This window comes from Podarcis bocagei (assembly GCF_964188305.1).
Source record: "Podarcis bocagei genome assembly, chromosome: 8".
NCBI lineage: Eukaryota > Metazoa > Chordata > Lepidosauria > Squamata > Lacertidae > Podarcis > Podarcis bocagei.
Window position 1 is genome coordinate 33578691 of NC_138133.1, and position 13763 is coordinate 33592453.

The following is a 13763-nucleotide window of genomic DNA, read 5'->3' on the forward strand; positions in this document are numbered from 1 at the left end:
TGTTCTCATCCTGAAGCAAAGTTCTTAACCTGAAGCACTATTTCTGGGTTAGCGGAGTCTGTAACCTGAAGCGTATGTAACCTGAGGTACCACTGTACCTTATTCAGCTCACTTTTTTTAAAAAAAAAATATTGTGTGAAATATGGGTTTCTAATTTTGGGGTGGGAGGCCAGGATGAGATAATTGATGCTGGCCATCTAGTACAGGGACTGCACCAAGGATTCGTAAAGAGGTACACGGAGAAGAGCTTAGCAGTGCCACCCCATACTTTGTGGAAGCTATATAAAACGAGGCCATGCCATTTTTCCCTGGGTAAACTGGTATGCATGAAGGATATTTTTTCCCCTGCACATGTCTGGGAATGCTAGTGTGTGGGTGGATAAATCGGGGTTGGAGACAAATAACAGTTTTTGTAGGCTGTTAAAGGTGATATGAAATACGCTCATGGTGTGCACACTCATTCCAATGTCATGTCTGTTTAACAGGCTTTGCAGGGTTTTGTAGTGCTTCAAATATTTGCAGAGACTGTTCAATCAGTGTGTGCAATGGGATAAGTATGCACAAAAAGGCAATGACTGCCTCAGTCATACTGTCCTCAGCAGTCTTAAAAGTAACTCCAGCCTGGGTATCCCAAAGTCATAAATAAACTTGGCCTACCACTCAAAATAAATGTATTAATAAATCTTTTGCAAGTAATGATGAAAGGGCGAGTTCTCTTGGCGTTGCACGGATTGTCTTACCAATGCCAAGATGTCTGAGTTATCAGCAACTGTTCTGTGAAGAACCACTGTGAATTACATAATTATCAATGACTGGGCTTTTCTGAATTTCATTTTCTTCTGACCTCACAGTTTACAGTACCCCCTCCACGTGTAAACAGGAATGCCAACAGGATTTCCCTGGGCCTAGCATGCTATATATATGTGCCTCGGTGCCTGGGCGCACCCACACCCAGCAATCTATTCACAGGAACTGCTACATATATTAAGGTAGCCTAGCCAACCTCACAGGGCTGTTACAAAGATAGAAAGGGTTATGAAGACAACCCTGGTAGCAAAAGCAAGGTACAAACATATAGTGTCATTCATCTGAAGAAAAGTCAGCATTCACAAAAGCAGCACAGCTTTGCTTTAACTGCAACATTTCATAGTCCTGATATTTTAAAGCAAAATGCCAAAACATAACAAAAAGCTTGCAAAGCACCAGAGATCTAAAAAATACTACAATGCCCCCCCCCCAATTCAATCCTTCTACCTGTGGTCTTGTGTGTGTAACTCAGGATGGCACTTTGTGGCTCTAATGAAGTGGATTGTAGTTTGCAACGGCTTATGCTGAAAGAAAGTGGTTAAGACTCTTTGCTTTGTGTTTTGCTGCAAGAGATCAACGTTGTTACACTTCTCAGTCCTTGCACAGTTTCCCTCAACTGAGTCAACATTATAACTTATTGAGGCTTCTCACCAACAACACAACAATTTTGTTCAAGGAGACAAAAGAAAAAAGAAAAATCATGCTATGCTTTTTCACCATGCCATCTCAACCAATAACATCTCTACAATTTAGATTCCCTTATGTGGCAGAAAGGAATCTAATTAATATAAGAAAGCTTTTTTAGTTGTTGAGCTAATGCAGATACATATAACCATTTGCTTGTTAGTATATCCAACAGATAATACAATTATAATGTAGGATGCTGGGTAAGATGATTATGGTAGGCTTTCTAGAAATTAAGTGCATCTTAATAAATAATGCAATTTCTTTAGATTTTCATTTTTGTAACTCCACTCAGGCCTGTTTTCATAGCCATGGAAAAAGGGGGAAGGGCGCGCGAAAGTGGCTAAAGAGAAAAATTGGATTTATTCTGTGGCCAACTTATGCTAAATCCACTCGCTTCTCGGGATTTTAAAGCAAATACTATTAAATAAAAATATTATGGGGGAATGCGGTACAAAGAATTGAGACAAGCAAGGATCTTGAAACACACTTTAGCTGAAACCCTCAAAAAGGTGTCAACATGTGACAATATGATGGGCACACATGATGGGCATATGGCATAATATGCAGGGTATTATAAGATGAGCAAGATTGGCATGCAATGATTTTGAAGCTGCCACAAGATCTGCATAAACCTAGAACCAATGAAAAGAAAATGGGTGTCCCCATTAAATATTTGGTAATCTTGTGGCAACCCCCTAATTGCTACATCCGTATCTTAGCTTAAACTACCAGTCTATGCAGTTCCCATAGCAGAAGGGTGAGGAAATGTTTCTGTACTCCTATTGCTATCACTAATCCCATGTAACAAGACATTTTGCACTGAATGTTCCTATTACGTGCTGTCATGGAATCTAATGTTGAAGGAGGAAGGGCTGTGGTGGAGGAGAGAGTTGCAAAAGGAATTCGCTAGAATTCAACACAGAACTGAACTAGTTGCACAAGCAAGCAATGGTGCAACTATATATTGCTACAGTTTAGGTAAGTGTATGTTGTATTTTAAGTTTTCTCCAATAAGACTCCCCACTATGCTCAGATATTGGGAGATGATACTCCCTGGGTTCATTTTACCTTGTAAGTTACATGTGGTAGATGTTTTTTAATGAATGTGCTTCCATTTCTGACATTTACAATGCCAGGTGGAAGGCGCCAAGACCAACAGCTTCTCTCATGCGGTAAATAGCAATTGTCAAACATATGGAGGAACAGTTATAAGAACTATTTGCCGTGTGAAATTGAAGAGGTATGATAAGCTAGCAATGACTTTACCACACTGAAAGTGAATACGTGGAATTTGGGACTCAGATACTCAGCAGGTGGTGGGCAAATGCTAGGAACAGAGAAATCAACTTTTTCATTTAGAGCATCCTCTTCTTCTTGTGCCTCTCCCTTTTCTCCTTTCCTCTCATGTTTCACTGGCACTGTCCCTTCCCTTTCCCTCCAACATTCATAATGCACCCAATAAACAACCCTGCAGAAATCCAATACCCTTTCTCATCCACAACAAATTCAGGCACTGAATAGTGTTGGGGGTGCAACATTACGTGTTGGGCGCTTCTTGTAAATGGCTTGGGTCCAGGACACCTCCAGGTATGCTCCTCCTGCATGAGCCCATCTGTCCTTTTAAAGTATGCTCTAGGGCAGCGGTTCTCAGCCTGTGGGTCCCCAGATGTTGTTGGACTACAACTCCCATCATCCCTGAGCTCTGGCCTTGCTAGCTAGGGGTGATGGGAGTTGTAGTTCAACAACACCTGGGGACCCACAGGTTGAGAAAGGCTGATCTAGAGGCTCTCCTTCAAACATCGCATCAGTGGCAGATACAAGATGGATTAGAATTCAAGAGATGGCTTCTTCTGTGGCCATGTTTGCAGATCTAGGATTAGATCTGAGGCTCCTCCAGGAAAAATGCCCCTTGCCTCCCTCCTGGCAGCTCCCAAAGCACCTCCTTAGTGGGGCCTCTAGATTGCAGGCTGGGGGGCAGGCAGTAGCAGGAACAAGCAGAAAGGACATGCTGCTGCATGCACTGTGCCTGACACTTCTCCTTTCAGTGTCAGTTGCCTTGACAGGAAAAATGTCATGCCGGGCTGTACAGGCACTCAGTAAGCTAGCTGGGAGAGCCCAGTATGGCTCCCCTCTAGGGAAATAGCTTCTAGGTTGTTGTTTGTGTTATGTCCCCATTATGTCCCCCTGCAATGCAGGAATCTGAGCTAGATCACACATGACAGATGGCCATCCAAGCTCTGCTTTGAAAGCCTCCAAGGAAGGAAAGTCCAGCACCTATTGTGGACATCTGTTCCACTGTTGAACAGCTCTTATCGTCAGAAAATTCTTCCTGACATTTAGTTGGAATCTATCATTAATTACTGGTATTGTTATAGATTTGGAACTAAAAAAAACAACAAATTTGTATCAGATGAGATGCTACTGATGAACGGTACCAAGGGCTGTGGCTTAAAGGATTAAATAAAATGAAAACACCCAAACAACCTCGGCATTATCAGCATCACACCGATAAATACGGACTTGATGGCTGATCAATGAAGTAATCAAAAGGTAATAATTAGTGCCTAAGGTATGACTTGTTGGTGAATGGTTAGAATAGAATGTCCCAGCAATATCAGGCCAGTGCGAGCTGCTTGGAAGGAAAAAACCATTCCAAAGGTGTGTGGTGCCAGCACACAAAAAGCCACTGACATTATATATGTAAACGTCAAGGGCCTGGTTCATACACTCCCTAGGACCTTTGTGAGGCGAAGGAACAATGCGGTCTATCCCCTCTACCCAACCCAAATGTTTGAGTCAGGGTCTCCATGTGAAGGTCTGATCACATGGAGGCTCAGTCCCCCCTCCCTTTTTGTGGGAAATAAATTATGTGAGAGGCATTCAGCCCAGACAATCCATTAATCTCCATGATGGAAGGGAGGAGGTTTATCATTCTCCCCCCCCCCCAATGCAAAGACATCAAGTATAACAATGCATGAACCAGGGCAACATTTGTGAAGACATCTATTAAAGACTAAATAAAATTGTGTTCGTGTAAGCCTTCTCTCAAGGGACAGTGCTGTTTTTCAGCAAGTGTTAAGCTAGGAGGCATAAAGGGCTTTGCACACTTCTTAACTCTGTGGGAAGGCTGTGGAAGAGGAGTTCTATCAAATCAATGGTGGGAGACACATATAAGAGAAACACCATCTTCCCCAGAGCTCCTGATTTCTCTCAAGGGGCTGATGTACAGCAGGAACTTAAAAAAAACAACACTGCTATGAGAAGTAAATTCTATAGGAAATTTCAGTTGCCTTGGTGATGAACCAGAGAGAATTATCCTTTCTTTCCACCAGGGCTCAGGGAGTTCCATGTGCATTCATGTTCCCTTGGAGTGGGAGATAAACCAAAGGGGATAGGCAAAATAAATGAGCTGTGAAAGCTTTCATGAGAAGTTGCTCTCAGTCTCCCAACAAGTAGAATACCTTGCAGACTGGGCAGCTACAGAATCGTTACCAAATAATACATGGTAATATTCCAATGTTTTTTGGAGGAATGGGAGATGACTGACTTGCCTTTTTAAAATGAAAAAAGAAAAAATATATGAAGGCGTGTCTGTTAAAATAGAACAGCGCTTCCCATAAAATGCGTAGAATTTGCAATATTTATTGCATATGTTTATTTTGAAGCAGTATCGTTATTAAAGGAAATCATTATGAAAGGGAAATGCAAAATTTCAAAGAGGATATTTCCAAAAATTGCTTGTTGATGGCATTGTTGGGGTAGGGGAGAGATTTAGGATCCAAGTTTGAGGGTGGGTTGTACTGAAGAAGTGATCTATTAATAATCAGGTTTAAGTACAAAATCAGAATCCTTTCCATGCTCTGCAAAATCAGAATAAAGTCTCCATTGCATAGTCTGTTCTGTTCTTATAATACTAGCCAAGCTTAAATATATTTAAACTATGGAAAGTTTCAGTACAAAAACTATAGCTTAAGCTGAAATTCTGAATTCCCTTACTAGGGAGTAAATCCTACTGAACATAGTGGGACTTACTTCTGAATATAGCAATCATAGGATTGTGTTTTAAGACAGAAAAAACATGGTCAAAGGCAGTGTGTTGCCAAAGGAAAACTTTTGAGAAAGGTTTGTGTGGTAATAAAGTTGGCATTACCCACCTACCGGCAACGGCCTCACAGGCATGAACATTTGGGTGGTATGAGGATGTGGCAAAAGCTGAGGTGCTCTCAAAAGGCAGTGTTCCTTGGCCTCCTTGCTTACCAGTATGGGTTTGAAAGGGACACGAAATGAAATGCGTATGAGATACAAACACAATCCCATTGCATTTTCTCCTTTGCAAAGGAAATCGTTTGCACATTTCCCCCTCCTACTCCGCTTGCTTTAAAAATTGGTAGGGAAACTGGAGACTAGATAAAGTTGCTCTGCGGGGAGAGAGCTGGCCTGTGAACTGCTAGCTGATCATTTCTGGTCTCGAGGATTAGAAGAGACAGGCAGCCATTACTGGGTCATGCAATGTGTCTGATGAACCCTTAAGGGGGAAAAGTTGTATATATATACACACACATTCATAAATTATAAATGGCTTTGTGGTTACTTACGAGGGGGAAGCCCATTTAATTCTCTCTCTCTCCCTAATCTATTTGTGCATTTCAGTGTTTCTCTTTTAATCTACAAGTTTGGAATTTTAAAGAAGTGTTTTGTACACTTTAAAGAGGTCATCTCTGTTTTCTTAAAGCCTTATGGAATGTTAATAGCCTTCCTGAACAACACTATATGTTCATGTTTTATCCCTCCAGTGCTCACATTATGTATTCCATCTGTCTGTCCTTTCACTTATTCAAATCAAAAGGTACCCTTTCAATGTACTGTCTTGATAGCAGTGCTACTTGCACCTTTTCTATCTAAGAAAGAATATTAACCTATATATATAATGCTTCCTGAGCTTCAAAAATGGAGTTTATAACATGCATTGGCAGCAGCTGTGGGAGGGGGAGGCAGAATGCAGCTTATAAATTTTTAAACCATACCATCCAAATTCTATGCAATTACAATTCTAGAAGGAACATCTCAATAGAAGGCAAAGCAAGATTGTGGCTGCATGACCCAATAAGCAAATCAGCTCTAGGCAATGAATTACCTGTGGGGATTAGAAACAGGGTCCCAAGGCCTCTGGAACACTGCCCCACAGGGACACACAGGTGCCCAACTTCTGACATTCAGAAGTTGTTGAAACATTCCCTGTTCAAAAGGCTTTTACAGCGCAATCCTAATCACGTCTATTCAGAAGAAAGCCACATTGAATTCAACGGGGCTTACTCCCAGGTGAGTGGGACGCAATGGGTATTTTTACCTGGCTATGGATATTAACTGTTCACCAGAATTAAAGATTTAATTGCAGTAGTTATTCAAATCAATATGTGATTCTTGGCATTTCTCAGTTCTGTAGTTCCTAGCCACACGTAATTCTTCTCTCTGTTCATTTTGGCCTTTTGTCTCTTTGCCTCAGGTCTTCTTCTCTTCCTGTCATTGCCCTGAACCTTCTTCCCAGCATTCCTTTCCTCGCTTCTTATTTCTTTTACTGTCTGCCTCGCCCTGGCTATCTCTCCCAAGCAGCAAAACCAAAGGCAAACAATGCCGCTCAGAATCAGAAGAGGTAAGCCCAATGCCGCCAAAGGCTTTTCTATGGCAGGCAGGCTGTGCAGCAAGTTACCGTTGCTACCACAATATCCACCTTCTGTATAACATTTTAAAAAAATAAAAAAATAAAAGTGTTTAGGGGTTATATGCACATACATAGGGATGTGTATGTCTTTACTGCAAAGGGCAAATGGAAAGATGATCTGAATTAATTTAAAGGAGAATGATGCAATATTCAATAAAGTAAACACATAAATAAATGAGAAGGATCTCAGAGATTATTGATGGCAAGTTTCAGGCTCACTATTTGCTCAAACATCTTTGAAGTGAGATATCTCTACTGCTGTGGAATGTTTGAGAAACTCTGTGTCATCTTAGCAGAAACAGCCGAAAAATGGGTCATGTAGCATAAGAGCATCCAAGCAAGTTACTCAGCTGGAAAATGGAAAGAATGGGAACAATTAAGGCCCTAAAGGCAAGCATAGGCATGGTGTTGGGTAGCTGTCTCATGGACATTGCAATAAATTAGGGGCTAATATTAATTCATCTCTTATGTCTTGAGAGAGATCTAATAACCCCCGTTTTACCTGGGTATAAGCCCTGTTGAATTCAATACAGCTTACTAGATATGATTAGTATGGCACTGTAAAGTATGTGCTTTGAAGAGCCATTCCATTTTTTAGGCTATGAGATTAACCCCACCCAATGGACCAGAATGTGGTCTAAACCCCCCTTTAAATCCATATCAGTGAAAATAAAAGAACGCACTCTTAAACTCACTTACAGGTGGTACCTAACACCATGGAAACTAACGCTAATTCGCCCAGGAACCTCATCAAAATGCTGGAGAAGATGCACCTCCACAGGCACATACCTCCACATGTGGTGGGAATGTCCTAAAATCCAACGCATCTGGACATCAATCATACAAAAAATATGCAAAGCAGGTATTAGAAGTCATCCTAGAACTGGCCCTACTAAACATCTTCAAAGATAATCTATGGTGCTTTTTAATCATAATTTATTTTTCTTTGTAATTGGCCAATGACTCTCCAAGTCAGGCTCACTGGAGGTTTTTAAGAAAGAGGTTGGATGGCCATTTGTCATGATTCTTTAGCTGTGATTCCTGCATTGCAGGGGGTTGGAATAGACAACCCTTGTGATCCCTCTCAACTCTGCAATTCTATGATTCATTGTGCCAGCACTGGTTCACATGACACAGTAAACCAAACTATGGCATACTGGGACTGCACAAATCTGCCGACTTCTGGGGAGGTCTTAACTGATTGTCTCCTCTCTGGTCCTTTTTAGTACCATATTGAGCTCAGCAAAGGTTTGGATTAGTGTGTCATCCAAACCTGGACTCATAGTTAAGTTCTCTCACCACCAACCATGAACGGTAGCAAAGAACAAACCTTGGCTACAGCTTGTGTTTAGTGAAGACAGACCTTAACCACAAATCCCAGTTCAGATGGCATGCTAAGCCAAACCTTATCTCAGCATGGCAGCAAAGGGACTGGGAGGAGCAAAGCAGCTATGAATTCCTCTCCACTTGCTGTGCAAACCAAGCCAATGTGAAATCATGGAAAAATCTTAGCTGCAGCAGAACCTCCCATCAATATATAAAAAAGGAGTAACAGGCTTATGCTTTCAAGAAATATACGGAATGGTACAATGACTTTGCTAAATGCATTGGCACACATGTGGGTGTTTATCTGACCTGGAGATATTTAAATTGTCTTCTAAAGAATGACAGCAGGTGGAGAAGTACAGAAGTGTTCACCATGTTTTGCTATAGAAATCAAACAGCGCCTCTTTCAATAGATGCTCTTTCTCTCCAGTGACTTCACCCTGCCAGAATGCTATGGTGATAAAGGCAATACAAACAAAACAACCTTGGAGCAGTTTACCACCTGCAGCTTATTCAGGGCCTGCCCCAAATCATTTGGCTTGTGTAGGTGTTTTCACTTCTGATCTTACAATTACTCTGTTTGAAACCAGAAGTGAGTGGACGCTGCTGACAGGCAAAGCAATTCAGAGTAGGAAAGAAACCTGTCCTACCCAGCTAGGTAAGGGGATTGTTTTTGTCAGCTACTTTGAGTATCTCTAGCTGTCATACACACAGACTTAAAGGGGGGATGGGGACGTGTGAAATCACCAGCTGTTCAAAAGGAAGGAGAACCAAGTTGTTTGTATAAACTGAATTCTTATGGATTATGCATACATGATTAATCAGGATAAAGATGCACAGAGATCCTTGGCAAGAATAAAATACGTAAGAACCCAGTAACTAAAGGCATATGCTCCCTTCTGCTTCATTGCAAACAGATACACCTGTTGTGGTAGGGTAGCAGTAAGTGACTCAGTTTCACCACCTGTTGAGAGATGTTAATGTGCTGTTTTAAAGATTTGGTGCACTGCAGAGTTTTATTCAGCCTCCACTTTTTATTGTCATGAAACTGTTGTTGTATCCACAGCTATGCTTGCCCATCATCAACAGCCATTCCAGTTGCCTCCAAGCTCCATCAGCTCAAGACCAGCTAACTTTCAAATTAGAAAGCATCATACAATGAAAAAGAAATTGGATGGATTCTCGGATTCTCTGGTATGTACTGCCATGCTGAATGTACTGTCCACAAGTGAATGAATCAATACTCCTGCACAAATCTACCACACCAAAGATGTCATACCAAACAATGAAATATTTCAGAGCAGCTGATGAGACCTTCACTAAATTTGCTTCTAATGACCCTTCACTATCTCAGGCTCCAAAATGTATGACCTTTCAGCAAGTTGTACACACGCACACAGGCCTCTGAGCCCCAATGTGGCATTCTGGAAAAATTAAGATGGCATTGGCTGCGCTTTTCTTACAAGTCGCAGGCAGCCCACTGCCATTATTTATTTAGTTACTAAAAATATTTTTTACCCAAAGGTTCCAACAACAGAATGCACAATTATGAAAACAGATAAAACCATTGCAATTATAAAACAAGCAAAACTGTTCCAAATGTTCCAGACAGAAGAAAATACAAATTCAGCAAGAGAGATGGGTCCCACAAACATATACCCCACCCATCCTACCTCCCTACCATGCTGTTATCAGGATATCATGGGTGGTGGGCCCAGAAGGTCTCTTACATTTATGTAGCAAAATCCTGGTGCTCCAGGTACACTGTAAAATAGGTCAATTTTATTAGCTCCCTAATATAGACTGGAGACTGAATGCTGAGGAAAGGTTTGTGGCCAAGCTGAGATTTCAACTGGGAACTGCAGCTTGCAGCACATGAGCTAAACCACCCAAAAGGTCATTGAACTTCGTGCTATAGTTCTGTGCAGATCCTAACATTATACAACACAAGAAAAGCTGTGACAGGATATCAAAAACAATGATAGACAGATAAATCATTCTCTGTTGCTTTCACAGTTCTATAATCCAGCTGAAAATGGCTCTCAGGTGGTTGTAATACTCTTCGCTTCTGGAGATGTGGAGACATGATCTACAACTGCTTAAGCCAGCCAAGCCGCACTGAGGTTGATTTTTACTTGCATGCTAAAAATTACATCAGTAGGAGTTGCAAATGTTTATGCACATGTGTAAGGGCAACGACTTTAGTGACATGTGACCTGCAACTATAGATTTAGTGTTATAGTTTTCTATACCTTTTCTATGCATATTTGGTAGGGTGTAAATCCCTAACTCTACTTGTGAGTAAGCGTGCATCAGACTAGGGCTTCAGGACTAGCTTAAAGCCTACTGCCCTCTTTTGCAGTAAGCTTTCTTTGTAACTAATATGAATCTCATTCGTTATATCACACCCACAATGCCTTTTTATTTAACAGGAGAAAGGCATCCCTTGTGGTGTGTTTTCATCCCTGCAGCTTCCTGACTCTTCAAGAACACTTGATCCTTTAAGAAATATAATGTGGACACCCTATCTTCAACAAGTGACGACAAAAGCAGCAGCAGCTTTGTTAGAGATCATTTACCTTCACAGAAGATATCATCTGCTTCATCAGAGACAGCCAGATCCTCCTCTTCCATGTGCATCTTGGGCATGAGCTTGCCAAACAACTACTGAATTGAATGATAAAGCTGCTTTTAGTACTACAGCAGGGCTGTTTCCGTTCACTGGTGACAGTGGCTTCCGCATCTGCACAACTCGAAACAGCCTCATTTACATGAACATGATAGCCTGTTTTGTTTCTCTCCCTGCCCCACCTTGGGTGTAGCTTTTGGGATCTGAAGCGGGGTATTTCTTAATGGGTGCAGGAAGTTGAAAAATGAGAGGCAAAGTGTAAGAAAACGCACGGTGAATTCACTTCACCACATCAATCTACTCTTAAAAGGGCTCTGAAGAAAAGAGTTGACTTATGTGCATTGTTTAAAGGAAGGAAGTGTGGCTAGGTTAATTCTGTAAAGTTCTGTAATGTTAAGAAGTTTGCACGTACAAAGAGAAAATGATCAAGTGTATTCAGCAGTGGAGCAAGCTGATCCGGCGCCTGGGGTGGTGCGCGTGCCCTGCTCCCAGGGGTGGGGCCAGCCACCTGCGGGGTGGGACAAGCTGGGGCAGGATGCTTTGTGGGGCCTCCGGGGAGTCTGCCTGCCTCCTCCCACTCAGCTACCCTAAAGCTGGGTGGGAGGCAATGGGCAGACCGTTTGTGGCAGTGCGGAGCCTGCGGGCGCCCAAGCCACCACATCACTCCCAGGCCCCGCGGTGAGTAGTGCCTGGCATTTTGTCACCCCTCTCAGTGGCGACACCTGGGGCAGCCGCCCCCACCACACACCCTTCATCTAGCCCCTGAGTGTATTACCTTATGTAAGGCCATTTCCATGCTACGGATTTCCCACATGGAAGGCATCCCATTGTATGAAATGGCATGCAATGTGTACTTGCCCTTTTTGTGGCGTGTAATTATGCTGGGAAACTACATGGACTTTTCATGGACTTGCCATGAAAAAAACTAAGCATGCCATTGTCAAGTGACAATCTACATTTGACTTGCAACTTATTTACTACATTGTTACAGAGCCCAGTTCTTATCAAAGAAAATAAACATGCAAGCTCCAGCAAACAGAATATTATTTAGCATAATTGTCTGCTCTATTAAGCAGGTTCTTTTGCAAGAACTACCTTGCAGAGTAAATCCAAATTCCAGCTTCTCCAACTAGATGCCTCTTGTTTTTCCAGAATAACCCGGAGCAAAATGTAAGCTACACCTCTGAGAGTCACAGTTACTTTCCATTTAGCTATCATAATCTGTTGCAATTTATTGCCTAGAGGCTGGATAGCAAAGTTGGCTGCAGCACGGTGCTGACAATGTCAAGGCTGCAGGTTTGATCCCTGTATGGGACAGCTGCATGGCCTAGACAATCTTCAGGGTCCCTTCCAACTCTACAGTTCTATATTGTATTATGATTTTTGTAAATTGCCCTGGAAGCGCTGCTGAACTGCAACCCTACTTCTGTTTCACCTACCAATTGTGAACCATGGTTTTTTCCATCTAGACTTTACACTAAAGCACAGTTTAGCTTCCATAACCCTGGTTTAGTGTGTAATCTGAATTGGATCAGCGAGTCATAGCTGTGGCAAAATTTGAATCAAGGTTTTCCAATACACTGTCCACTAGCCTTAACTTATGCCTTTGCATTTCTGATTAATGCTACAGAAACTGTGCTTTAAAATTGCCATGGTGACACAGAAGAGCAATGAAAGCATATTCCTTCTTTGTTCAGCACTGTGCAATGCACAGACAGTGCACATCATTTACAAATGTAGTATAAGAGATATATTGCGCTTAGCCATATAACACTGTTTCTGAAACATTAAAGAATGGCTAAACAGTGTTCGTGTTGGCTCTTTCCTTCTTATGCCACTCAGTTTTTCCCTTGGATTTAAATTTGTTTCCTTGCACACTGCTTTCAAAGCACTACATCCGGATGCCTTGACAGTCCTTGTTTCTTTTATTTTCAGGAATTAAAAAGCATCAAGAGGCTGTTTTCTTTCGAGAAAACAACTGTCACCTAAATGAGCACACAAACTAGCCTGGTGATGAATAATAATGACTCAACCTTCACTTCAAAGGCCCCTAAGAGAAGTTTCTCTGATTGCCACCCTTTCACCACTTAAATGGCATCCTACGAAGTATATTCCAAAAATACACGGGGAGGATGCGGGATGTCTTTATTTGAGATGAAACATGGTTTCCCATTTGAAAATTATAAATAGATTGGTTAATGCTGGCCCCTTTTTTATCCTTGGTCTGCTCATTTCATTAGTGACTGTAATTTGAATCCTAGCAACTTTCTCTTTTGTCTGCAGCAACAAGTACTAAGAGGTTGTAAAGTCAAAGTTAGGGGAGGGGCGGTCCCAGATACAAGGCTCTTAGTTCTCTCTGACAGTGGCTTTTCCTCTTTTTTCTTGCATCAGGAATGGCAGCAGAACATTTTCACTTAGGTGTGTTTATGTATTCTGTTATAGCCTACCCATGCAACAGGCATGGGTCTCTTCTCCTTTCTCCCAACCTCTTGCAGGTGCTTAACCATTGCTACAAGGTGAGCCAGCAAAGGGGCTTACGCTCAGTGACTTTTCCTCTGGTTGCATGTTGTCCACGCTGCCCTAGGAAAGTTCAGT

General features: G+C 41.9%; 1 protein-coding gene and 1 long non-coding RNA gene across 4 annotated transcripts in view; one reads left to right on the forward strand and one right to left on the reverse strand.

Moving 5' to 3' along the window:
• The window catches only part of RIPOR2 (RHO family interacting cell polarization regulator 2), a 101993-nt gene that overhangs the window by 63130 nt on the left and 25100 nt on the right, over window positions 1-13763 (reverse strand). Inside the window, exon 1 of one of the 3 annotated variants that reach the window (XM_081205780.1) lies at window positions 11119-11659. The exons of the other annotated variants lie outside the window; for them this stretch is intronic. Within the exon in view, the coding sequence (XP_081061906.1) occupies window positions 11119-11188 (70 nt within the window). The 5' untranslated portion in view covers window positions 11189-11659. Of the gene's footprint in view, window positions 1-11118; window positions 11660-13763 lie in introns of those variants that run through there. 3 annotated transcript variants of the gene reach the window in all.
• On the forward strand, window positions 1777-9948 carry LOC308593466. Its single transcript, XR_014010959.1, has 4 exons — window positions 1777-2472; window positions 3870-4044; window positions 6998-7144; window positions 9606-9948. It is a non-coding gene; the product is annotated as an uncharacterized lncRNA (long non-coding RNA).